Source organism: Rhineura floridana, chromosome 8 (assembly GCF_030035675.1).
Source record: "Rhineura floridana isolate rRhiFlo1 chromosome 8, rRhiFlo1.hap2, whole genome shotgun sequence".
Taxonomy (NCBI): Eukaryota; Metazoa; Chordata; class Lepidosauria; order Squamata; family Rhineuridae; genus Rhineura; species Rhineura floridana.
The window spans coordinates 111,641,168-111,667,890 of NC_084487.1; the positions used below are offsets into that span (position 1 = coordinate 111,641,168).

General features: G+C 41.4%; 1 protein-coding gene across 3 annotated transcripts in view; it reads left to right on the forward strand.

The window, feature by feature from the left end:
* Window positions 1–26,723, forward strand: part of RELN (reelin) — a 504,997-nt gene that overhangs the window by 354,508 nt on the left and 123,766 nt on the right. For all 3 annotated transcript variants that reach the window (XM_061640446.1, XM_061640447.1, XM_061640448.1), the window contains 4 exons: window positions 670–862; window positions 2,924–3,036; window positions 20,714–20,851; window positions 22,248–22,434. In XM_061640446.1, coding sequence (XP_061496430.1) covers window positions 670–862; window positions 2,924–3,036; window positions 20,714–20,851; window positions 22,248–22,434 — 631 coding nt within the window. The remainder of the gene's footprint in view (window positions 1–669; window positions 863–2,923; window positions 3,037–20,713; window positions 20,852–22,247; window positions 22,435–26,723) is intronic.

Below are 26,723 nucleotides of genomic sequence, written 5' to 3' on the forward strand. Positions count from 1 at the left end.
GTGTGGGTGTGGCCCCCTGATTAGGCAAGCCCAGCAGCTGTGAGTCTGGCTTTTAGAACACTAACAGTTGGTTCTTACTGAGCATGCCAGACACTATCATTCAGTTCAATGCTAAATTTCTTAAATTAATTAAAAATCAGCCAGGCATTTTTTTTAACTTTTAAACTGCAGAAGATGAAGGTCAGAGTATGGGGCAAGGTCAGTAACAGGATTACAGGTACTCTGTGGACATGGCTGATTTTTAATGAATTTCAACAGATTATGAGAACTCTTACAGAAAAAAGTCCAGAAGGGCTCTGGGTTTTTTTTCTCTCTTTTTAGACTTTGAACTTTCTGTTGTCTCTGACTGTTTTGTGTATTGCCATGAAAATCGAGAGGGTTGTTAAGCAAGCGTTTCTGAGTTCAGGACTATATGTTTTGTAAGGTTTTGTTTTGAAATGAGCTTATGAGAAGCATCAGAATGGCATGGGGGGTATTTTCAATTTAACATTACGGAATGTGAATAATCCACGCTGGCTATAGTAAACAACCACCCTCGTGACTGTATAATCTTCATGCTGTGAGAAAATATAACAGATATAACTGTACTAAAAGTGTAATTGTTGTACTTAGTTGTTGCTTCTGGACTATTTTTAAAGCAAATCCTTATTTCCTCCCTGCTTCTTTTAGTTTTACAGGAGACTCTAAGCTAGCATCTAGTATGCGCTACGTAGAAACACAGTCTATGCAAATTGGAGCATCATATATGATACAGTTCAACTTGGTAATGGGCTGTGGGCAGCAGTACACTCCCCATATGGACAACCAGGTGAAACTGGAATACTCTACTAACCATGGTCTTACTTGGCACCTGGTTCAAGAGGTAAGTCTGATCAAGGAAGATGGCCCAGTACACACTTAACACTAAGACATGGTTTAGTACCGTGCACAAGAGTTGGAAGGAGCCAAAGTACGTATTGGGCTTGTTGCATTGTCTGGACCAGACATCACAGTTTGCAACAAAATCTGCTCAGTTTCAAAACAGTCCAGATGCAAATAGTGTTTCCTGAATTTGGCTTGTTAAACAAACCAGAGTTTACCACAATAAGCCAAGTTTGGGGAAAATGGAAAGTAAATGCTAGTGAAATCTTTCTCCCAGTCACCTTATAGGAGGAAAGTGAGGAACACACAAGCCTGAGGTTTGCTTGGGTTTATTGCACCTTGTGTACATAGCACTAAATAGTGTTACATATGAACTAGGATGATATCTCTTTACTCTTTAAACACACATAACTACATTTTGTTTTAATAATTCTTTCTATAATTTCACTAAATGATTTGCCTGTTTGATGTTGGAGGAAATGTTTTTAAGCTAGCAGTACAAATGAATGGAGAACATGGTAGTGTCAAAAGAATAACACTAGAAATTGTTTTGGTTACAATTCTAGACAACCATAGGCCCAGATTGGACATAAAGTGAAACCATTGTTCAGTGTTACGTGATCAAGGTTGCTCATACATTGTCGTGACATTCCATCCTCTTCCAGTGTGGATTTGAGGAAGAGATTGGAAGCATATGCTTCCTGTTTAACACTAATCATTTATTGTTATATCAAAACAGGACAAAACATTGTTAGGTTAAACTATGGTTAATTGAAACAAGCCAGGTTTATTGGCTTACTAATAAACTATAGTTTTAGATTATAAAATTATCCTCTATGCTTTTAGGTATGAAACCATACCTTATGGACTGCAATCAATAGAAAAGTAGGCACATCTACATCCCATAGGAATCTGTGGGACAAGCACTCAGCACACATCTATACCAAGCATTTATTCCACTTTAAACAGTCATGGCTTTCCCCAAAGAATACTGGGAAGTGTAGTTTGTGAAGTGTGCTGAGCATTTTAGGAGACTCTTATTCCCCTGACAGAGTTCCAATGGCCATAGTGGTTTAACAGTCAGCCCCTCTTCCCAGAGAATTATGGGAATTGGAGCTCTGTGAGGGGATTAATGGTCTCCTAACAACCCTCAGCAGCCTTCATAAACTACACTTCCCAGGATTCTTTGGGGGAAGACATGACTGTTTAAAATGCAATAAATGTCTGGTGTGGATGTGGCCTCAGTTAAGTTCCTAAGATCTATTAAGTTCGTAGAATTGTAGGTGCACCTTACTTTTTCTAGACTGCATGCACTATCTGTGGAGTTCTGGTACTGTTCTGGTGAAACATGGATGGAATCCAGCCCTCAAAGCAACTTTATCCTACCACTACTTGATAATGCCAAGTTTATTATAGCTCCCACCATGTGAGGGCTGAGTTGTTCTGACTCCAGAACTAATGTCTGAAGTATATAGTACCCCCAGAGAATATACAAGTTGGCCATCCCTGGGTGAAAGAACATTGTTTTGATGTCTTATGAAATGTTTATTCATGGCAGAAATATTGTAGCGGGGAATCTTTTTCAGCCTGAGGGCCACCCTGGGCCTGTTTGGGAGGAAGGGCAGCATACAAATTTCATAAATAAGTAAATAAATAAATCCCCTTCTGGGAACTTCCAGAGTGGGGCCAGAGGCAAAAGTGAGCGGAGCAATGAATATAAATGTTACACTTCTTCCTATCCTTCATCCAGTCAAGAAAGAATCATTAACAGAGTTCAAAGACAAATTCCACCCTGGCAAAAAACACTCAATGAGGAAGTGAAGCAAGGCCAATGAAGGATGTGGCCTGAGAAAAGAGGGTGTGGCGGAGGAGGAGAGGGTGTGGCCTGGGAAGAGTCCCAGGAACCAAAGAGGGAGGCCTGGAGGGCCACAATTGGTCCCTGGGCCTAAGATTCCCCACCCATTGTAGTGGATTGTATTGGTTAGACAACCTGAAAAAACCTAGTTAATCTTAATGTCTTCACTTCAATTCTGAACTTTTGGTCTGTGTTTTTCCCTGCAAGGAATGTCTTCCAAGTATGCCTAGCTGTTGGGAGTTTACACCAGCAAGTATCTACCATTCCAGTGAATATACAAAGTGGAGGAGAATCACAGTACTTTTACCTCAGAAAACATGGTAATACTTATATTAATGAATATATCCTCCTGTCCTTTCAAGCAAAGATGGGGATTGTCTGATTTACGTTCATGCCCCAATTACATGTAATAGTATTATGAGCCATGTTGTCCAATTATTTGACTCTGCAAAACTGCAATACTGCTTTGCAACTAGCACCTTTTGCTATATACCTACTTGCTTTCTACCTGCCGAAGCTGTATTTTTTTTACAAATAAGCTGTTTATTACAAAAAGACATCATAAGTCTACAAAACCTTCTCATTAAAAAAATCCCTGAACCTGAAAAGCAGGGGTGGCTAACCTTTTGGTCACATTGACCCATGGTCAACCTTCCAGGGGCTTCCAGGGGCTGTATGTCAAAGTGGGCATGGAGAGAGACTAAAAGTCAGTGTGGCCAATTATTAATTGTTTTTAAAGGACACATTTTGGGGGTCTTGGAGTTCACAAAAGTCATTTGGCATCACAAAACCACTGTACGAGACCGGTGGGTGTGGTCAGCAAAAATAATGAAATTAATGGACAAATGGAGGACTTCGAGGTCACCATAAAAAGTTTTTGGCATCACAGTATCACAGCGGGGGACCTATGGGAGCAATCCATAATTTTAAAAATATTGGGATCCCACAAAAACTTTTGGCATTGTGGCATCACAGCAGGGGACCCAACTGTTGTTGTTATGCGCCTTCAAGTCGATTACGACTTATGGCGACTCTATGAATCAGCGACCTCCAAGACCATCTGTCATGAACCACCCTGCTCAGATCTTGTAAGTTCAGGTCTGTGGCTTCCTTTATGGAATCAATCCATCTCTTGTTTGGCCTTCCTCTTTTTCTACTCCCTGCTGTTTCCCCCAGCATTATTGTCTTGTCTAGTGAATCATGTCTTCTCATGATGTGTCCAAAGTATAATAACCTCAGTTTCAACATTTTAGCTTCAAGTGATAGTTCTGGTTTAATTTGTTCTAACACCCGATTATTTGTCTTTTTTGCAGTCCATGGTATGCGCAAAGCTCTCCTCCAGCACCACATTTCAAATCCACCTTTTTCACTGTCCAACTTTCACATCCATACATAGAGATCGGGAATACCATGGTCTGAATGATCCTGACTTTGGTGTTCAGTAATACATCTTTGCATTTGAGGACCTTTTCTAGTTCTCTCACAGCTGCCCTCCCCAGTCCTAGCCTTCTTCTGATTTCTTGACTATTGTCTCCATTTTGGTTAATGACTCTGCTGAGGTATTGATAATCCTTGACAAGTTCAATGTCCTCATTGTCAACTGTAAAGTTACATAAATCTTCTGTTGTCATCACTTTAGTCTTCTTGACGTTCAGCTGTAGTCCTGCTTTTGTGCTTTCCTCTTTAACTTTCATCAGCATTCGGTTCAAATCATTACTGGTTTCTGCTAAGAGTATGGTATCATCTGCATATCTTAAATTATTGATATTTCTCCCTCCAATTTTCACACCTCCTTCATATTGGTCCAATCCCGCTTTCCGTTTGATACATTCTGAGTACAGATTAAACAAATGGGGTGATAAAATACAACCCTGTCTCACACCCTTTCTGATGGGGAACCAATCAGTTTCTCCATATTCTGTCCTTACAGTAGCCTGTTGTCCAGAGTATAGGTTGCACATCAGGACAATCAGATGCTGTGGCACCCCTATTTCTTTTAAAGCATTCCATAGTTTTTCATGATCTACACAGTCAAAGGCTTTGCTGTAGTCTATAAAGCACAGGGTGATTTTCTTCTGAAATTCCTTGGTTCGTTCCATTATCCAACGTATGTTTGCGATATGATCTCTGGTGCCTCTTCCCTTTCTAAATCCAGCTTGGACATCTGGCATTTCTTGCTCCATATATGGTAAGAGCCTTTGTTGTAGAATCTTGAGCATTACTTTACTTGCATGGGATATTAAGGCAATAGTTCGGTAATTACTGAATTCTCTGGGATCCCCTTTCTTTGGAAGTGGGATATATATTGAACACTTCCAGTCTGTGGGCCATTATTTAGTTTTCCATATTTCTTGACAAATGTTTGTCAAAATTTGGACAGATTCAGTCTCAGTAGCTTGTAGCAACCCTATTGGTATGCCATCTGTTCCTGGTGATTTGTTTCTTCCAAGAATTTTAAGAGCAGCTTTCTCCTTACATTCTAAAATTTCTGGTTCTTGATCATATGGTTCCTCCGTGAATTAATCTGTCATCCTGTCATCTCTTTTATAGAGTTCTTCAGTGTATTGCTTTCATCTTCCTTTTATTTCATCTCGGTCAGTCAGTGTGTTTCCCTGTTGATTATTCAACTTCCCTACTCTTGGTTTAAATTTCCCTTTTATTTCTCTAATCTTTTGGAATAGGGCTCTTGTTCTTCCCATTTTGTTGTCCTTTTCTATTTCTGTACAATAACTATTGTAATAGTTTTCTTTGTCCCTACGTACTAGTCATTGTATAGTTGCATTTAGGGTTCTGACCATGTTTCTATCTCCTTTTGCTTTTGCTTTCCTTCTCTCTTTAACCATTTGAAGAGTTTCTTCAGTCATCCATTGAGGTCTTTCTGTCTTTTTAACAAGAGGTATTGTCTTCTTGCATTCTTCCATGATAATGTCCCTGACTTCACTCCATAGTTCTTCTGGTTCTTTGTCAACTAAGTTTAAAGCCTCAAATCTGTTCCTTATTTGATCTTTATATTCTTCTGGGATGTTATTTAAATTGTATTTTGGCATTATGATTGCTTTGTTCTTCTTCTTTAGCTTTACTCTGATTTTCAATACAATCAGTTCATGATCTGTACCTCAGTCTACTCCTGGTCTTGTTTTTGCAGAAAGTATAGAACTTCTCCATCTTTTGTTTCCAGTTATATAATCAATTTGATTCCTGTATTGACCATCTGGTGATATCCAAGTGTACAGTCTTCTTTTTGGTTGCTCAAAAAATGTGTTGGCAAGAAACAAATGATTGGCTTCACAGAATTCAATAAGTCTTTCTCCTGCTTCATTTCTGTCTCCTAAGCCCCATTTCCCCACAATTCCTAGTTCTTCTCTGTTCCCTACTTTTGCATTCCAGTCCCCCATGATTATCATCATATCTTGTTTTGGTGTGTAATCAATTTCCTCCTGTACTTCTGCGTAAAGTCTCTCGAATTCTTCTTCTTCTGCGTTTGCTGTTGGAGCGTAGACTTGGATGATGGTTATGTTAATAGGTTTCCCGTTTAATCTCATTGATATCACTCGCTCAGACCTTGCGTTGTAGCTCCTAATTGCTTTTGCTACATCACTTCTCACTACTAAAGCAACTCCGTTTCTTCTTGATTTCTCATTTCCTGCATAAAATATTTTGTAGTTTCCTGATTGAAAATGTCCCATTCCAGTCCATTTTAATTCACTCATACCAAGGATTGTAATGTTGATATGCTCCATTTCTTGCTTGACAGTTTCTAACTTTCCCTGGTTCATGCTTCTCACATTCCATGTTCCTATTGTGTGCGTCGTACAACTCCATACTCTCCTTTCACATCTGTGCGCATCAGCCTCTGGGCTTCCTTTCGGGTTTGACCCAGCTGCATCATTAGTCACAGTGCTACTTGTGCTTGTCCTTGTTCTTCCCCAGTAGCTCGGTGAGTGCCTTCTGACCTGGGGGTCTCATCTTCCAGCACTATCTTGTGTTGCATTTTGGATACTCTGTTCATAGGGTTTTCGTGGTAAGAGGTATTCAGAGGTGGTTTACCATTGCCTTCCTCTGAGTTTGGATGTATCTTAGTCTGGTGTCTCAGCTTTGACCATTCCGCCATGGGTGCCCCTGCTAGGAGTCTAGCCTCTTGGTCTAGACTCCTGATGGCATTGCTCTCAGCTTCTTCAACACTCTCAAACCCCACCACCACGTTAAGGTGTGCAACCTAAAGGGGGGGGGAACCAATAGGAGCAATAAAAAAAGATATACAAATTACTTGATGAAGTGCCTTATTTTTCCTTTTTGACAGATGATCCCCGCAAAATACAAGCACAATCCATCTGAATTAAAGCAGTACAAAGTCTCCTTGGCATGCATATTTTCCTTTAACTAGATAATTTTATAAACCCTGTATGGCTTCCTTATACTGAGAATTAAATGAATCAATGAGCATTACTCTGTGCTTATCTTCAAATCCAGATCTTGCAGGGTCAAGGAGATCCCATGTTCAAATCATGTGTGTGCTTTCCTATAGGTCTGAATGCTTCCTCTTCCTCACCTCCAAATCAAAGTAGTTTAAACAGGCAGTTAGTTTCTTTGGGATAAGATGTTGTACCCTGTTGTTTTTTCAGCAACATATGCACCTGTAAATGTGGCACATCTGAGCACACAAAGCTTTAGAGAGGCCTTGCGTTACCCAAGATCTGCTGTGTTGGAAAATATGTGGCATGGGTAGCTTGTGTGGGAAATATCAGCTGGACGCACCTGTTCTTTGGACTGCATTGTACATGAATTATATGTTTCTAACACTGATGAAAATTAATTTCATTTTTATGGAAGGCATTTACAGAAGAACAGGCTTAATGAGATACAAACAGCTGCCAGTTGCTGCCTTCATAAACAAATCAACACCTAATGACTGAGTTGCAGGATAACTGGGTAAATGTAATTAACAGTAACTCTGAAGGTAGCAAATATAATTTCATCAGCCCTGGGTACTAAGTCTCTCCTAATAGCTTAAAAAGAACCAGCATTATCTTATATTAAATCCAGTATTCAGAAAAGTGTTTAATAAAACATAGCTTGTGGCTTGCTTAGAATGAATGTTGTTTGTTGTATTTCAAAACTGGGATTATTTCATTTAAGACTTTGTAGCTGTAAAGACTATAATAGAAGCTTAAATTTGACATTGACTTGACTAAACATGAAATCGTGTGAGGAAGGCAAAGGAGATTACCTGGGCGTGGGGGCAGGGACATTTTTTGCAATACAAAATATAAAATAGTTTTAAACATTAGTAAGTGTGGTAGATTGAGCATTGTAACAAAACCTTGGATATTGCTATACTGTCTGGTTCTGTGAAGTTGCCAAGGGGTAATTGCTCAAGCATCCAATTTTTATCACAAAGAATGCAGCTGACATTCAGCCTTTCATTTTTATTTTCTTAATTATTATGGCCAAGCAGTTTTAAAATTGTGAATTACTGTGCTAAATACATTAATCCTCATATGCTGTTGTTACCTGGAGGTACAGAGTAGCTTTCAAAATGTAAGGGAGAGGCAGACTTTGGAGAAGGAAGAATATTATTATTATTTATATTTCAAGGAGTGAGACTTAAAAGATTTGCTGTGTTTGTCAAAATGTGTTTTCATCCATGTAACAATACAGCAGTTCAATCCTATACATGCCTACTAGGGTAGCTACTTGCACATCACCAAGAAAGAGGTAAGACATCACAAACACACATATACAAAACTGAGGACAAAAGAAATCACATATTTGCCTAATATTTACATATGCTGATTTATATATGCTTTGTAGAGTAGCCCAGTCAGAAGCATCCCAAACCCTGCGATTTCAGAGGTAGGCCCTAGTGATGTCATGGGGGTGGGCCTTAGTCATATCATGATGCATTCAGCATCAACCACAGTTGCTTAGAGCGTACCATTCAAACAAAAACATTTCTCTGATTGGAGATTAAGATATAAATCTTAGCTAAAAGATAGTGTTCCCAGGTCCAGCTGAAGTTGTGGAATCATTCGTTCTCACCTGCTTAGGGAGCCTGGGTAGGGAACATTTAACCTAGCCCGCTTGCTTCCAGCAAGAAGCCCTCAGGCCAGGTCAGTCACCAGAAGGCCATTGTAGGAAGAAGAGAGCCTAGTGTTGTGGAGATGTTAGACAGGAACACTCAAGAGTAAAGATGGATGCCCCTGAAGGCTGCAATTCTAAACACGCTTACTAAGGGATTAAGCCCCATAGAACTCAATAGGACTTACCTATGAGTAGATATGGTTAGGATTGTGCTGTTGGTAAAGCTTAACTAGGCATTGATAACTGAATGTTTTGTACCTTTCAGTTATTGCACACATCTCCAGTTAACATTTATACATATATGTATTTATTACTTGTACTTGTCCAAATGTGTTCTTTAGTGTTTCTCAAACAGTGGGCTAGAACCCAACAGTGAGTCTTGGGCCACGTTTAGGTGGGTCTCAGTGCTACAGCTGCCCAGTGCCTCTCCACTTGCTCACCTTGCCCTCTAGCTATGCCAAACCTTTTGTTTGGACTGCTGCCAGTACCAACAACGTCTTCGATGATGAGCAAAGCTGCTATTCAATGCATACTTACCTAGGAGTAAGTCCCATTGAATCCAATTGAGATTACTTCTGAGTAGACATGGATTGAATTGTACCCTAAAGGTGGCAGCAGTAGTGAGTGGTGGGGCTGGGTGGGGCTGTGCTCCTTACCTGGCTTCCCAATGCCAGCCTTAAAGAGAGAGATGAGCCATTGGGGAGGTCAGTCCAGACACAGCAGCTGGAGCATCAGATTAGTTCCACTGCTGCACCTGTATTGTGCCAACTTCCCTATACGCTGCCGCACCACTGGGTGGCTGGGAGACAAGAGAAGTTCAGGGGGAGGAAGATAGGAAGAACTCCCTTCTCTGAGGGGAAAGGATTAGAGGAAGCACTGAAGAAAATTAGAAAGTGAGATAAAATACTGCTGCTACTACTATTTATTTATATATATATATATATATATATACACACACACACACACACACACACACATAACTGTGATTCCCCCCTTTAGGATACATAATGTGGTGAGGGGGTTTGAGAGTGCTGAAGAAGCTGAGAGCAAAGCCGTCAGGAGTCTAGACCAAGAGGCTAGACTCCTAGTAGGAGCACCCAAGGCGGAATGGTATTTCTGGTATTTATCTTCAGTGTTGCAAATAAGTTTGATTCTCAGAGCTAAGCTATGCACAATGTTTTTCTTTATATGCTTAGGATAGCAGGATTTCCAGTTTAAATAGGTGTGGGCATCAGTGGGTTTGCTGTAGAGATCAGTGGCTATTTTGTTGTTTTCAATGGTGAGAAGGGCATCAAGAAAAGGGATGTGCGGATTGTCATTTGTACTATTAAATGTAAACTTAATAGATGGCTGGATAGAGTTGATGTAATTTTTAAATTGTTCCAAACTCTCTTTACCATTTGTCCAGACCATAAAGATGTCATCAATGTATCGCCACCATATAAGTGGTTTGTTGAGTGCCTTATTGAGGATCTCGTGTTCCAGTTTACCCATAAAGAGATTCACATATGATGGAGCCATGCGAGTCCCCATAGCTGTGCCTTGTAGTTGCAGGTAGTGTTCTCCATTGAATGTAAAGATGTTGCAAGTCAGGACTAGTGTAACTAAAGTTGTGATAACCTCTGTTGGAGGATTGTTTGTATTCCTGGTGTTAAGGAACTCATTTAAAGCCTGAATTCCATCATTATGTGGTATATTGGTATAAAGAGATGTGACATCTAAAGTGGCTAAAGTATTGTTATGAAATTGATACTGCTTGTTTAAAGACTCAATTTTAAGCAAGAAGTCCTTGGTGTCTTTAATATATGATCGGAGGTTTTGCGCTATGTTTTGGAAATTTAAGTGAATGTACAGAGAAATCCTTTCAGTAGCTGTGTTGTTACGTGAGACAAATTGGGTGACCAGGATTGTTGGCTTTGTGGATTTTAGGCAGAATGTAAAACCTTCCAGGGGTGGATTTGGATTAAGAAGACCAGCAGTCTCCTCTTTAAGAAGTTTCCTACTTGTAAGGTTTTGTATAGATGTAATGATATGAGTATTGAGATCTGTGGTGATGTCTTTGTCAAGAAGTCTATATGTTGTTTCATCCTTTAGTTGTCTTTGACCTTCTGCTATATAGTCTGTAGTGTTAAGTACCACAACAGCACCACCCTTATCCTCAGGCTTGATGACAACATCCCTTCTCATCTGAAGGTTCCTTATGGCTATTCTTTCTTTTTTTGAAAGGTTGTCATGAGTAGGAGTTGGTGTGTGGTTGTTAATAAAAGGTTTCTAGGACTGGATTCCTGTTAATGTTCGGTGTCCAAGTTTTAGGCGGCAGAAACTGTAGCAGAGGATCTCTATTGTAGAGGTCTGTGTTGTTCTTAGAGTCGTCATAAAAAAATTCAGCCAATCTGCATCTCCTTTCAAATGCTTTGATGTCTCATTTCATCTGTGCTATATTGTGCTCTCTAGGTGTTGGGCAGAAGTTGAGGCCTTTGGATAGAAGCCTAATTTCATTAGGTGACATTTTGCCTGCAGTGAGATCTATTGCCACCACACCAAAGAAGACACGAGACGCATATATGGAGTAATGTTATATTAAAATATAACACATAATCAAATTCAAATCAGCCAAATAATTGCATATCAAATGCTTCAGGCAGGTGAGGCTCAACCTATCTGGGAGGGTATAGACCCTCCAATCCAGGAGGCAAGTCAGTCACATCGGACTGTAACTCCCCAGTCAAGGATGTGGGAAAACTTATCCCTCCTTGCTATTGGAGTCAGGTATGTGGTTCCAACCTCCGCATCCTGGCCCCGCCGTACAGGCATTCACCCTGATGCGCAAGCCGGTCCCATGTGGACACTCCCCAGATCCACACCAGACATTATGCCCTGATGTTTCCCTAGGGAGTGCCTTTTACCAAAATGCCTCAGCTGCCTCAATTTTTAACCCCAATTACATCACCTGCCCGAGTTCGATGCCAGCCAAACCGGAATCACCGCAACCCCCCCCCCCAGCAAGCCAATTGAATCAAACCAAGTAGTATGGAGTAGGCAAAACCAAAGAGATTCTGAAATCAGGATCTCCAAAAAAAAATTCCTACTCAGCCCCATCTTGGCAACTAGCAAAGCCCATACTGATAAGGGGGGGGTGCCGCAAGGCAAAAAGGCACATTTTTAGGGAGGAGCAGACTATTTATAGCTGCCCAATCCCTCACCTAATTGGTCAAAAAAAATTATTTTTATTTTATTTCATTTTTAAACCGTCCATAGCGAGTAGCTCTCTGGGCGGTGAACAAAACAAGATTAAAATACAATATTACAATAAAATTACAATAAAATCAGCAACAAGTTAAACAAAAAACATTAAATGAAACACATTGAACATTAAAATGCCTGGGAGTATAGCCAGGTCTTAACCTGGCGCCTAAAAGAAAGTACCGAAGGCGCCAGGCGTATCTCCTCAGGTAGGCTGTTCCACAGTTCGGGGGCCACCACAGAAAAGGCCCTAGATCTAATAACAATCCTCCGGGCATCCTGATGAGTTGGTACCCGGAGGAGGGCCTTGGATATTGAACGAAGTGAACGGGTAGGTTCATAGCGGGAGAGGCGTTCCACAAGGTATTGTGGTCCCACACTGTGTAAGGCTTTATAGGTCAAAACCAGCACCTTGAATCTGGCTCGGAAACAAATAGGCAGCCAGTGCAGGCGGGCCAGGACAGGTGTTATATGCGCAGACCAGCGGGTCCTCGTTAACAACCTGGCTGCCGCATTTTGCACTAGCTGAAGTTTCCGAACGGTCTTCAAGGGCAGCCCTACGTAGAGCGCATTACAGTAGTCCAGTCTAGAGGTTACCAGAGCGTGAACAACTGAGGCGAGATCGTCACTGTCCAGATAGGGGCGTAGTTGGGCTACTAAGTGAAGATGGTAAAACGCATTCCGTGCCACCGAGGCCACTTGAGCCTCAAGCGACAAGGAAGGGTCAAAAAGGACCCCCAAGCTACGAACCTGTTCCTTCAAGGGGAGTGTAACCCCATCTAGAACAGGATGAACATCCACCATCTGGGCAGGTAAAGAGCTCACCAACAGTGTCTCAGTCTTGTCTGGATTAAGTTTCAGTTTATTAGCTCTCATCCAGTCCATTATCGCGGTCAGGCAACGGTTCAGCACATCAACAGCCTCACCTGAAGAAGGTGAAAAGGAGAAGTAGAGTTGCGTGTCATCAGCGTACTGATGGCAACGCACTCCAAAACTCCTGATGACCGCACCCAGAGGCTGCATGTAGATGTTAAAGAGCATGGGGGACAAGACCGACCCCTGAGGGACTCCACAATGGAGAGTCCAGGGTGTCGAGCAATGTTCCCCAAGCACTACCTTCTGGCGACGATCCGTTAAGTAGGAGCAGAGCTACTGCCAAGCAGTGCCCCCAACTCCCAACTCCGCGAGCCTCCCCAGAAGGATACCATGGTCGATGGTATCAAACGCCGCTGAGAGATCAAGGAGAACCAACAGAGTCACACTCCCCCTGTCCCTCTCCCGACAAAGGTCATCATACAGGGCGACCAAGGCTGTTTCTGTGCCAAAACCGGGCCTAAAACCGGATTGAAACGGATCCAGATAATCGATTTCATCCAAGAGCGCCTGGAGCTGGCCGGTGACCACCTGCTCCAAGACCTTGCCCAAAAAAGGGACATTCGCCACCGGTCTATAGTTCAAAATATCTGGGTCCAAAGAAGGTTTCTTTAAAAGAGGTCTCACTACTGCCTCCTTGAGACTACCAGGGACTACTCCCTCTCTCAAGGAGGCGTTTATCACCTCTTTGGCCCAGCCGGTGGTTACAGCCCTGCCGGCCTTCACCAGCCAAGATGGGCAAGGATCAAGGGCAGACGTGGTCGCCCGCACCATTCCAAGCACCTTGTCCACTTCCTCGAGCTGCACCAACTGAAACTCATCCAACAATGAAGGACAAGACCGCGCTCTGGACACTTCAATGGAGTCATCTGTCATAACATCAGAGTCTAAGTCCCGACGGATGCAAGCAATCTTGTCCTGGAAGTGCTCCGCAAATTCATTGCAGCAGGCTTCCGATGTTTCCTTAGTATCAGAAGGGCCAGAATGTAAAAGCCCTCGTACCACCCTAAAAACCTCCGTTGGGCGGCAAAGAGATGATCTGATGGTGGCAGCAAAATATGACTTTTTTGCAGCCCTAACCGCTTTTACATACAACTTAGTGGAAGCACTCACCAAAGAATGACTACATCCGTCAGGAGTTCGCCTCCACCTGCACTCTAGCCTCCTTCTCTCTTGCTTCATCACTCTCAGCTCCGGGGTATACCACAGTGCTGTTTGAGTTCTGCACCAAAGGGGGCGTGCGGGAGCGATCATGTCAATGGGCCGGGTCATCTCCGCATTCCACAGATCGACCATGGCCTCGACAGGAGCGCCAGTGCTATCAGCCAGAAAAACTCCCAGAGCGCTCTGGAAAGCAACAGGATCCATAAGCCTCCGGGAGCGGACCAACTTAATAGGTCCCCCACCTCTGCAGAGGGAAAGGGTTGCCGTGAGTCTAAAGCTCAGCAAGCGGTGATCTGTCCATGACAATGGAGTAGATGAAAAATACCCCACCCTCAGATCACCATCTCCATGACCAGTGGCGAAGATCAAATCAAGAGTATGTCCTGATACATGCGTCGGGCCAGTAGCAACTTGAGACAGCCCCATGGTTGTCATGGAGGCCATGAAGTCCTGAGCCGCCCCGAACAAGACAGCCTCGGCATGAATGTTGACATCCCCCAGTACCACAAGTCTGGGGGATCTCAACAATACCTCCGAGACTATCTCCGTCAGCTCAGCTAGGGAAGCCATTGGGCAGCAAGGTGGGCGGTACACCAATAGTATTCCCAATCTGTCTCCTTGGCCCAGCACAAGATGAAGACACTCCAAACCAGTCGCCGTCTGGACAGGGTGCTTGGTGAGAGAGAAAGAACTCCGATAGACCACAGCAACCCCGCCTCCCCGGCCCTCAGATCTACCACAGTGTTGCACCGAATACCCAGGTGGGCAAAGCTGGGAAAGAGCAACTCCTCCCTGCTCACCCACCCAGGTTTCGGTAATGCACGCAAGGTCGGCACCCTTCTCCACAATCAAATCGTGGATAAGGGGGGTTTTATTAACGACCGACCTAGCATTTAAAAGCAGCACCTGGAGATCCGAGAGCTGGCTGACAGTACAACCAACAGTCCTGTGGATATGAGGAGAACCAGAACAAGGCACAGACACAACTTGTCTGGGACGAGTTCCCCTTACCTGGCACGTTCTCCTCCCAACACCATACCTCCCATTACCCGTCACAACGTTAATTGGGGCCCCCGAAAATCTCCTTGCGAGGCCCAAGGCATGTTCTCCCAGGCACATCTTAAAATAAATCTAACACAGCAAAACACTTAAACAGCATAAGCACAAACACACACACACATTCACTCAATCTCATTCACACAACAACAGACAGACAAACAAACAAACAAATTAAAATACAGCCAAACAACAACAATAGCAGCCAGCATTAAAAACCCTCCTCCATAGTAAGTCTTATCTACAGGGGATATCATCAACAGTACTGGAAAGTATCCCTCGTAGCGTTTTCCTGCCGTTGTCGTCGCCGCCAGCTGGACCACGACGACAACCTGGCCTTCTCCTGCGGTGCTCTCACCACCGCCGAGCCAGGATATTTCCAACAGAGCCCCACGCTCAACTGTTCCATGAGGCGCTCTCTCGCCGTCGCCACTCCGCGCCGGACCAGCCCAAACCGCGCCCAGAGCCTAACCAGCCTCGTCGATGCTCTCACCACCGACGAGCTGCTACATGGCCCTTGGGCGTTCACGGATGAGCCGATGACAATAACAGCAGACAGGCAGCAGACAGCAACAAAGAGCAACGGCCCCACCACAACAACGGTATCCCGAGGAGCGGGTCGACCGCAATAAACGTACACAAGCCGCAATGATGGAATCCTAGGCGGCAGCCAAGCCGCACGCAAACAGGCGGGGTGATGGAAGTAAACGCCACAATACCGCGACGGCGCCCCCCAGTCAGCGACACAGCAACTGCCACCGGAGGCACAGGACACAGCGACAAGGCAAAACAGCAGTAATAAGCTTGAGCCAACGAAGGACGTCTCTCACCTGACCTCGGCGCCTCGAGGAACGGCTCTCACCCGAGCCTCGCAGCGCCAGCTCAACAGCTGATGGTAAGTTCACGCTCGTTCCTGTGCTTGTTCTTATTTAGTGTTCTTGCAGCTAATGGCTCTTGTTGCAAGTTGTAAACTTATTGCAAGTTGTAAAATGGAGGGGAGGCGTTCCCGGTCTCAAAAATAATGCTAAAAGATGATTAAAAGGTATTAAAAGAAACATATGGTGGCGGAGCTCCAGCCGTAGCGAGCTCTTACGCCGCCATCTTAATTGTATTCACTGATGGGGGATACTTGCCCCACTTGACCAATTCAAAACCTTCTGGAACCTTCCCGAGTCTTCTCAGCAATGGGGTGGCGGCAAATATGCTCCCACACAAGGCGGGAACGACATTATCGTTGTGGAGTCTTTTCTGTAAGTTATGTCAGGTGATCTTGTTATACATGTGGACGTTTTTTGGAGTAACTCTTTTGAATCTCCTGGGTTTTTTTCTTGCGGTTAGCTTTTGCTCTTGTAGCAGATGAAAATATTTCTTTATAAATAGAACCCTGTGTTATGAAATTGAATGGAATAAAAGGAAGATGATATCTTAGAATATCCCTTTTGAGTTTTTTCTTTTTGGTGGCATGGACATTGATAAAGGTTGTCTGTTCTGTTTTGTGGAGCAGATACAGAAGACGTTCATAGTTGTATGGTGTTAGAATGTTTCTTTGAAAAATTAATTCCTGCTGTAGGAAAGGTCTTGATTTTCAGAAGATTCTGCTTAATAATCATATAAGGAATATGCTCAGCTGATGTTTCTCTATGTTCCAATTTAGACATAAAGGGATACTTTCTGGAATAGAAATTGGTTTATATTATTATTATTATTATTTATTACATTTGTATACCACCCCATAGCCAAAGCTCTCTGGGCGGTTTACAACAATTAAAAACATTAAAAACAAATTACAAATTTAAAAACACTTTTTTAAAAACAATTTAAAAACACATGCTAAAATGCCTGGAAGAAGAGAATCGCGAGGCCTCGTGGGATAATGTTTAAGGTTTTATATACTTTAAGATGCTCTATAGTAAGTTGGCATTTTGTAATTTTCTCTTGTAAAAACACTGTGTACCTTGGATTGTTGTTTGCGTGATGGAAAACTTGAATGAAGATGACTGGATCCTCGTTGGATGCTAGTTGCTTTGGTATACAGATAGACAGTTTTGAAAGCAACAAATATATATATATCCCACCCTTCCTCCTAGCAGGAGCCCAGGGCGGCAATACAACTACTGTTATTATTGAAAGTAAGGGGACAAGAGAAGAATGCTGTTATAGGAGGAAGTGGTGAATGTGAGAGGACCAGGAAGCAGGAATGAAAGAACTGGCAATTGGAGGGGGGGGAAATGACACGAGCAGGGTAAAAATACTTTGAGGGGCATGTGGTGGTGGTAAGGAAAATATATAAAAGAAAAAGTCTTGATCAGCAAATTCTGCCTAAAATGGGGAGGAAAAGCTGAGCTATGGTATTACATGCCACAAGAAAAATGCTGTGGCAAAGAATTTAGCAATTTCCAAAGATGGATTAGAATACAGTAGAAAATGATGTCAGTAGTTTCAAGCTGTTTATGCCAAACTCCCTCCATCTGCCACCATTTTGTGACTGGTGGATCTCAGTAATTTTCAGCTGTCTCTAGTGGCCTTGGGGGTGGAAAGTTTGAGAACCCTTGCTCTAGGCAGTTCACAGCATTTTCAAATCAATTAAACAGTAAAACAATCATAAAACTCCCAACAATGCAAAACAATTAAAATAGTATGAAACAGCAGCTAAACATTTTTACACCAGATGAAGCCCACAGGAACAACTTTAATACAAGTTCCAAAAAATACCATTAATTTATTTTAAAGGTATCATTTTTACCATTATCATTTTTTAAAAATGAGGAAATGCCAAAATGGAACACCCAGTCCCAAAACGTTGAATAATTAAACAGTATAAAGAACTTCTCTTAGAAATAAAAGAGAAAAACAAACTACAGCATTTGACAAGCATGTGTTCCTCACTGGATTTGGGAGGATGCAGCTTGTGGTTAGTCTCTTCTGACTTCAGTGATGTGTTGTTTGTTCAGTGAGCTGTCTCTCTCTTTTGGTGTACCACAGTGACTTCTGGAAACATCATTCTAAGACAATAAAGGACTTCTAGGAGAGGAATCAGTGACCCGTTATCTTCAGATTATTGGCAAGATAAACAGGAAAGAGCTCACTATGGACATTTATTATCTGTTGTGGCTATGTGTAGTTAGGGAGTCTTTAACAGATGAGTAACAGATGTGATAGGCTATAATGAGTCATCTGTAACCATTATGAGCTATCCTGTAAATGCATTCTGTGCTCAGGCAACATGAAAACTAGAAAACTGCCCGCTCACATTAACTTTGCATGTGTAAGGACACTTCAGACGTTTCCTTGAAAAACAGCAATTGAGGGCAGACCATTGCCATTCAGGGTGAAAAGTTCATTGTAATGAAATTTCTCTTTCTAAGTATTGGGGGCAATAATGGTAAACTTGAATCATTGCTATTGGTTGTAAGCTAATAATATAAAAAGTATTCTTAAGAATGGGTACTTTAGTTCTTCCATTGACAGCCCTGTCATTATCTGTAAGATTTCTCAGTAGGATTTCTTAGTATATGTATTCAAGCTTATTAACATGGATTGATTATCCTTAAGCCCTTAAAAAATCATTTTGTCTACATAATCAGAGTGATTAGAGAATGATAAACACACAGATTTTCCCATGCTTGTAATATTTATCTGTAAAGTAGTAATTGTGGCCTGTGTTACTTATTGTAAGGAATAAACCAGGAAACACTTATTACTTTGGGATTAATTTGGGGAAAGCAATGCACTCTTGTAAATACATCCTAGGACTGCATAGGATATATAAGGTTGTTATACTGTTAGTGGGAATACTCCACAGTAAATGTATTGCGCATTACAGCCTAAAGATTTCATTTTTTAATATGGACTTAGTTCAAATCACTGTTTCTAGAACTAGCATTAATCGATGATTAAAACAGATCTTGAATTACTCACAAGACCAGAATCAGTCTGAATCTCCATTAGTGTGGGATTGCCAACTTGTATAGGTCAGGATAGGGAAAAACACCTTAGTGGTTAGATTGGTATAGCTTTTTACTGTAATATTTCTTCAGTTCCAGAATTCTTTAATGTTGATTATTAGTAACTTATTAGCCAATGAAATACATTGCTTTATCCATATAATGTTTTGTTGTTGAAAAAACTGGTGTTGTTTCAGGAAAATATTAAGGGTATTGGACATTCCTGCAGTACTTCTCAGTTACATGAAGTGTTGCTAATTTTTGCCCTATGTATGTAACAAATTGTTTCACTTCAGAAAATCAGCTTATTTTGTCCTGTCTGAACACTCTGAAGTCTATCACGAACAAAGAGCTGTGCTTTTCTTTAATAGGTTTATTAAAAGATTTTGGTTCAGAGTGCTTCATGCATCAACTTACAGGTTACACAGGTCACACATGATTCGTCATCATTACTAGGCTAGACTAGACATGACTATACTGCACTAAGATGTTGCCGCAGCAGCTAGACTCACCCCATCACCCGGCTTAAGTAAGCTTGGGCAGGCACCCTATTTGCGTGAACTGAGTGTCACTGTTGAGTGGAACCGTTGGGATGTGTTGTTCTTGTCGGAATTTCTATTGAGATGTGTAGCAAAGTTGCGTAGCGCTGCGGAACGGAGAGTATTAGCTGTATGTGTGTGTTTGAATCTTTGCTAAGATTCTACCTTCCCTGCAAATTAGTCAGACAGAGACTTTAAGCTTTAAAATAAGAAACAACTACTTTATTCTGGAAGTACATGCTTGATAGGAAAGGGTTCTATATCTAGCTTAACTGACTATGTTGGAGCAGTCTGCACTGGTCCCCGTGCAGCTCTCATCCTGGTTGAGAGGAGGGACAAAGAGAAGATGTCTGCTCCCCTCTCGAGAGAAAAAGAAAAACAGAGAAAGGCGGGAAGGAACTGAGATCAACATTCCTTTGCTTATCAGCCTAGCAGGAAGAGACGGCAGGATCAAAGGGATAGGGATAGCCTCAACCAGCAAGAGGTCTAGCTCTCTCTAGCTACCCTTATTAACCCCATGCAGCCTCAACCCACCAAGTTGGAGTTGAACCTCATACATTCCAACAGTTCTTGCCAGCACTGGCACCTCTGAGAGTGAGGCAAGGGCAGCCGCTCTGCCTCGGCTAAACCGTCCTCATCAGAGGGAGGGGTGACACATAGGGGAGGTGGCAGAGTGGTTGTGGGTAGAGGAGGCACATCAGGCAGGGTGGCAACTCTCTTGACTGGGCTGAGCCTCCTCATGGGTAACTGGAGCTTCAGGGGCGGAACTGTCATTGTCCAGAGCTAAAGGGTTCTCAAAGTCCTGTGCACCTGGCAGCTCAACAGGGGAAGCATCTGTCCTTTCAAAGTCCTCCTCCTTCTTTGCCATCTCACTGCTCCACCCCCATTCTGCTGGCCCCATGACATATTTCTCCTATTGGTGAATACCTATCTTCTTTTGAGTGGCCAAGATTCCACTGAAGGCACTTCTAAAGCTTTTTAAAATTTCTTTTTTGAAAATGTATCCTTTATCTTTGAGACTCTTACACAATATGCTATTCTAATGAGATTATATATGTGTTATAATTAATGACAAAACCATTTTCATTGTCTTTAAGGTCCAGTGCTACACGTTTCCGTTGGAGTCAGTGCTACTACACAGTACAAGATGAGTGGGCTTTAGACAACATCTACATTGGACAGCAGTGCCCAAACATGTGTAATGGGCATGGCTGGTGTGACCATGGTGTTTGCAGGTACTTCATGGTTGTTGTTGTTATTTGATTTATATCCTGCCCTTTCTCCTAGTAGGAGCTCAGGGTGGCAAACAGAAGCACTAAAAACACTCTAAAACATCATAAAAACAGACTTTATTTTAACAAGACATCCTTAAAAACATTAAAACAAAACTTCTTTATAAAAAAAAAGCTTTAAAAACATATTAAAAAGCAATTCCAACAGACGCAGACTGGAATAAGGTCTCTACTTAAAAGGCTTGTTGAAAGAGGAACATCTTCAGTGGACCTTCCTGTTATAGTGGACGAGTTGCTGTTCATGGCCTTGCAATTATTTATTCCAAAAGCCAATAGATCTAAACTTGGGTGACTCATCTTGTACAATTATTTGTGCATAGCTCAGTCTTATCTCCCTGTTTCTATTACAAAGGCTTGGGATTTGGTTATAAACAGCAAGAGTGGATACCATACAGACAGAAGGGGACAAATAAGAGCAAAGAGAAAATTAAGTGACCAAAGCAAGTATTATGCAAAAAAATAATAGCCCGTTGTTCAGACCGGCCTGTGGATCCCTGGTATGCAGAGTGCAGCAGATGTCAAAATAACTAAATGAAGTATAGTGTTTTAACATTACTACAGTGGCACTGATATGCTTTAGTCATCATAACATGACTGTATGGTGTTTCATTTGGAAACGTTTGGGCAAAATTACTGTCAACATTGCCCAAATGCAGGATTTGGCTTTTGCCTGTGGAAAAAAAAACCTTTCTATCTTCAGACTGCTTACTCTGAAGATGTTATATCATTGCCGATGAAATTACTCCAAAGAAAGAGGCTTGAGTAATGCACTCAGATTCAGGTTAGGCTTACAGTATAGGTGATGACGTATGAACCATGATTTTGCACAATTCATGCACTGAGAGCAGGGTACAAAGGGGTCTTTCCTATAGAACTGAAACAGGACCTTCTTTTTCTGCACTGGACATCCTGTTGCAATACCAAGGTTGCATGTTCCTTATTGTCACTTTGGAGCATAGTGTGGTCTGCTCTTCCTCACACTCCTGGAAAACTAAAGTCTAATTATGGAAGGATCTGCATATGGGTGTGCAAGCTGCTGGATGCTTCAACGTGAGGCATAAGAAGACCTTGGCTTGCCATGAATAGCCTATGCATTGTAGTTTACCTATGTACTACAGTGCACTGAGTGGAACACATCTAGGGAGGGTGGGTAGGGTTTTGCTGCCATCCTAGAAGTGGTCTCTTCATAGTCTGATTTCTTTATGTGGAAAAAGCCATCCATCTAGTTATGTGCATTATCACACTCTGTGTTCACATTCACGGGCCAAAGTTGTTTGCACACTAATTTCTTCAAACAATAGATGTGTATTTGGCCACCCAATATTTTTGTCCTCTGCAGATGTGATTCTGGATATCAAGGCACTGAATGTCATCCTGAAAATAATCTCCCTTCAACTATAATGTCTGATTTTGAGAATTCAAATAGTTTGGAAACAGAATGGCAGGAAGTGATTGGTGGAGAGATTGTAAAACCAGAGGAAGGATGTGGGGTCATCTCATCTGGATCCTCTCTCTATTTCAACAAGGTATATATGCACATATGTATACTTAAATTTAATCTAATATAATTAGGGATGTAAGAGGACATTGTCTACTGTTCTGCCCTGTATTCATTGCATGCAGCACTGTTTCCATTCCACTGCAGTTCATCTTCATCTTATTTGTCTCTGTCTGCTGTGGCAAAATTACATAATTAATTACATAAATTAAGTAAGTTACGTTGTCATTACTTTATTCCATCCCATTTATTTCAATGCAAAGGAAACACAATGCAACTGTGGGAGGAATGTAATCAATTACGTATTGTCTGCAGACTGAAAACAACAACAGAAGCAAATACTGATAGTATTCACGGGATTGATTTCCATTCTGGACATGGGACAAATAAACAAACATCGGCAATTTATGTTCCCATTTCCACTTTTGTTGGAATTCTCCAGCTTTCCTAAATGTAACTAATAAGAAAGTTAGCAGTATGATATAAGATTAGAGCTGAATTTTTGGCAATCTATAGCAATTTGGAGCCCCAATACATTTTTTACTTTAAAAAACAGGATCTCTCAATATTTAAAGCATAATTAATCTGTATTAATTGATACTGAGTATACACTCTTGCCTAAAACCATAAGTGCCTTTCTGGATCAGATCAATGCCCATTTATTCTAGTATTCTTTGTAAAAGACCAATGGTCCAGCACTGGACCATTGTCTGCCTTCTTCCCCTCTCTGATCTACAGTTTGTTAATATTAGATTGACTTGTGTTAAAGAAAAAACAACTTGTAAAAGAAGAAAGTAGACTCTCACCTTCATGTAAATAATAAAAGCATACATTTCTTCTGACATTAAAGCCTTTCAACAAACAGTATATTTTGCACTAGAAATATTGGCTTCATCCTTAAATATCCTGTGCCATAGTTTTTTACATTTTTATGTTACTTCTTTTGTATTAAAAAGCACCTTGCCTTTAGTTTTTTTCAACAAAAATCTAAAAAAATGACAAAATCCTCGTTTTCCAAATCTGTGAACTTCTTTAAGGCACTTTTATTTTAAATGTATCCACTAATGTTCTTACACTTCATTAGAAATGAAGGTAGATCATAAATTCTTCAGTCCCGCCAATTTTCAAATTTCCCCAAAGTTTACCATCAGCGATGAGTTCATTAAAATGATGGCTCTCCAAAAATATTTACCATAGTATTTCCTTTGTTCATTTTTATTTTTCTAGCTATTTATGACTTCTTTGACTGTTCTTAGTATTACTTTGCAGTCTGACTCTCTGCAGATTAAAAGCTAGCTTTGGGAAGATGAACATCCCTGTTCCTCCCTCCTTTCCTCTTGGATGTGAATTCTCCTCTCCACTCCCTTGTTTGTTTTAACTTTCATTTAGCATCACTGAACCAAAAGTTTATAAGAACAAAATTGCAAACCAATTTCAGACTGATTTCAAATCCTGGTTAAGATATGAACCATGGTTTGTATAGACCCAGCATCAAATCCACACCTGACCTATGGACCATTTACATTTCTTAAGTAATCAGCAAAACTGGAATAAGCATGCTGTAATCCAAATTATCTATGTGTTTCAATATTTTCCTAAATATTATTCTAATATCTAATATTCCTGGTATTCTGTATTTCTTAAACTGCAGGAGATTTCCTCAGTTATAGATGTCTTGAATTTGTTTAAACCTTCTGCATTTAGGGTCACTAGCCCGGGGTTGACACTATTTTTAATAAAAGGTTTTACCTGTATGTTGCCTATGAATTGTTAAAAAATTATTATTTGTTTGAGTTTTTGCTGATACAGGAAATAAATGTTTTCATTTCAATCATTACTAACACAAACAAGCTCTCATTTCATTTTGTAGTGCTGACCAAACTTATTTGCATTTTGTGAGCGAAACACAATGTTGCTTTTCTGCTTGGAGAACAGCTTCTGATCCAACAGAGGGATCTGCTAACATAAGAGAAGGGGTGGGAGATTTCTCTGATTTCCTGTTTTCCTTGCAGCCCACAGCACCACCTTCCATGTGGTAATGGAGAGTCCCCCAAGCCTCTGGAACAGATTGGGCAAGGGGTACAGGGGCCTGTTGCAGGAAGGGGGAATAAGAAAATTGCATCCTCTTACATAAATGGATGTCTCTGATGGCTCAAAAGCTATTCTGCAAGCAGAACAGCCACACTGGATATTACCCTATGTCCTGTTTTAATTGCCTGTAATCATATTTGAAGAATGTTACTCTTTTAATTAGCCCTCCCTCCCATTTCCTTCGTGATTTCTTTAACTGGAGGCCTTTCTAATTAACTTTAATTATGTAGTGTCTCATTCCATTGATGGAGTGGTTTTCATGTTTCAAGTATGACAGAGACAGCAATTCTATCTGGAAATGCTTATCTGCTCTTCACATGAGAGACTGTCATCTGTGCTCTCCTTAGGAAAACAGATTGCTCACACATGGAACCCAGCCACTGGAAGCTTTCATAGTCTAATATTTGTTTGTTTATTTTACAAATTTATAAACTGCTTCACAGCCAAAAACCATCAGAGCAGTGTGCAACAACACAAAAATGAAATAGCATACACAAAGTGCAAGTTCAAAACAACAACAATCAAACCATTCCTGTAAGTCTAAAAGTAATAAAACCATTTCTATGGATGTATAGTTAATATTCCACAAATGACTAGGTCACACCTCAGGGAAAGGCTTGTTGAACAAAAATGTCTTCAGTAGGTGCCTAAATATCATGATGCTTGGTGCCCGTTTAATTTCAGCTGGTGATTTATTCCAGAGGGCTGGAACTACAACGCACACAAAAACACAGTTTCCAGTACAAGCTAAGGGCACCTGTGGGGGCATATGGTACTCTTCAGCAGTATCTGAGGAGCACAGTTCCCAGGCAGGAATATATGGGGCAAGGCAGTCCCTTAGGTAAACTGGTCCCAAGTTGTTTAGGACTTTAAATGCTAAAAGCAAAACCTAGAATTGTGCCTGGTGGCATATTGGCAGTCAGTGCAGCTCCCTCTGCAGAGGTGTTATTTGTTTATTTAAATTTATATCCCACCCTTCCTTCCAGAAGGAGCCATGGGTGGTTATATGGTGTCAACAGGATACCCCAGTCAGCAGCATAACTGCTGCATAATATGCAATTCCCCTTCATAAAGGGCCAAATTGTGCTTCTTATTCTCCATGATCAAATATGCATGTGGAGGCTCCAGCTCATACAATGGAACCTAACAAGGAGGAGAGAGCTGCTTCGCTGTTCAATTATGTGAATGATGCAGGTGTTGTATAAATTGGGACCATGTCTGAGTAAGAACTTTGAATAAGAAGCCTTGCCTCTGGCAGACAGATGGAAGAATACACAAAGTCAAATATACCTCATTCTCCCTTGAATATGTTCACTTCCTATTTGCACAGATTTTGCAGTGTTTTGGGTAGTTTGTGGGAGTTGGACTATGTTACAGGGTGGAAGCTGTTTGCAGCATAGTTTTGCTGATGGATAAATACATTTTCAATTGACATATAGGAAAGGAACATATGGTTATAATTGATGCTGATTTTTCTGTTCCTTTACCTAAGATGAGTTTCTGCAGTCTTTTCTTTTTTTAAGTATATCTAGCAGTTTATATCCAAACACAAGGCACATCAGCAGACCTTGGTGATTTCTGAGGGTTACTTCTGAAAGCAGTCATAGGAAAGCCATCATCAAAATGAAAAGCATGTTTTGACATAACTTGATGAACTTTGAATGCTGAGCCCAGGATTTATGATTTTTAAATGGGCCTTTGTAATCAAGCTAGGAGAAATATCCCTGACTGTGTATTCCTAGATGTATCTGTGTATACTGAGAAGTCCCTAATCTCTAGCTGCCATGAAACATAGGAAGCTGCTGCCTTATACTGGGTTGGACTGTTTGTCCATCTAGCCCTCTATATTCTGTCTGACAGTGGCTCTCCAAGGTCTTAGACAGAGGGTCTTCTACATCATGTACTTTTTTTAACAGGTATTGCCAGGGTTTGAACCTGGGACTCTTTGCATGCAAAGCATGTGCTCTCCCACTGAGCCATGCTCTCTCCCCATGTTTCATGCACAGTCTATATCCATACCAATAATATCTAAATGGTTCATTTACAGACGACTTTGCCTTCTGAAGTATATGCTGGCATCCTCAGTTTGTGGATACCATAAAGGCAATGAGTATCTGGGATTTGCAAGATGCATTTAATATCTCTTACATTTAAAATCAATACAGTAAAGCCCTGCTATAACATGGGGGTCAGGGAACAAAGGATGCACCCACAGTATAGGGGTTC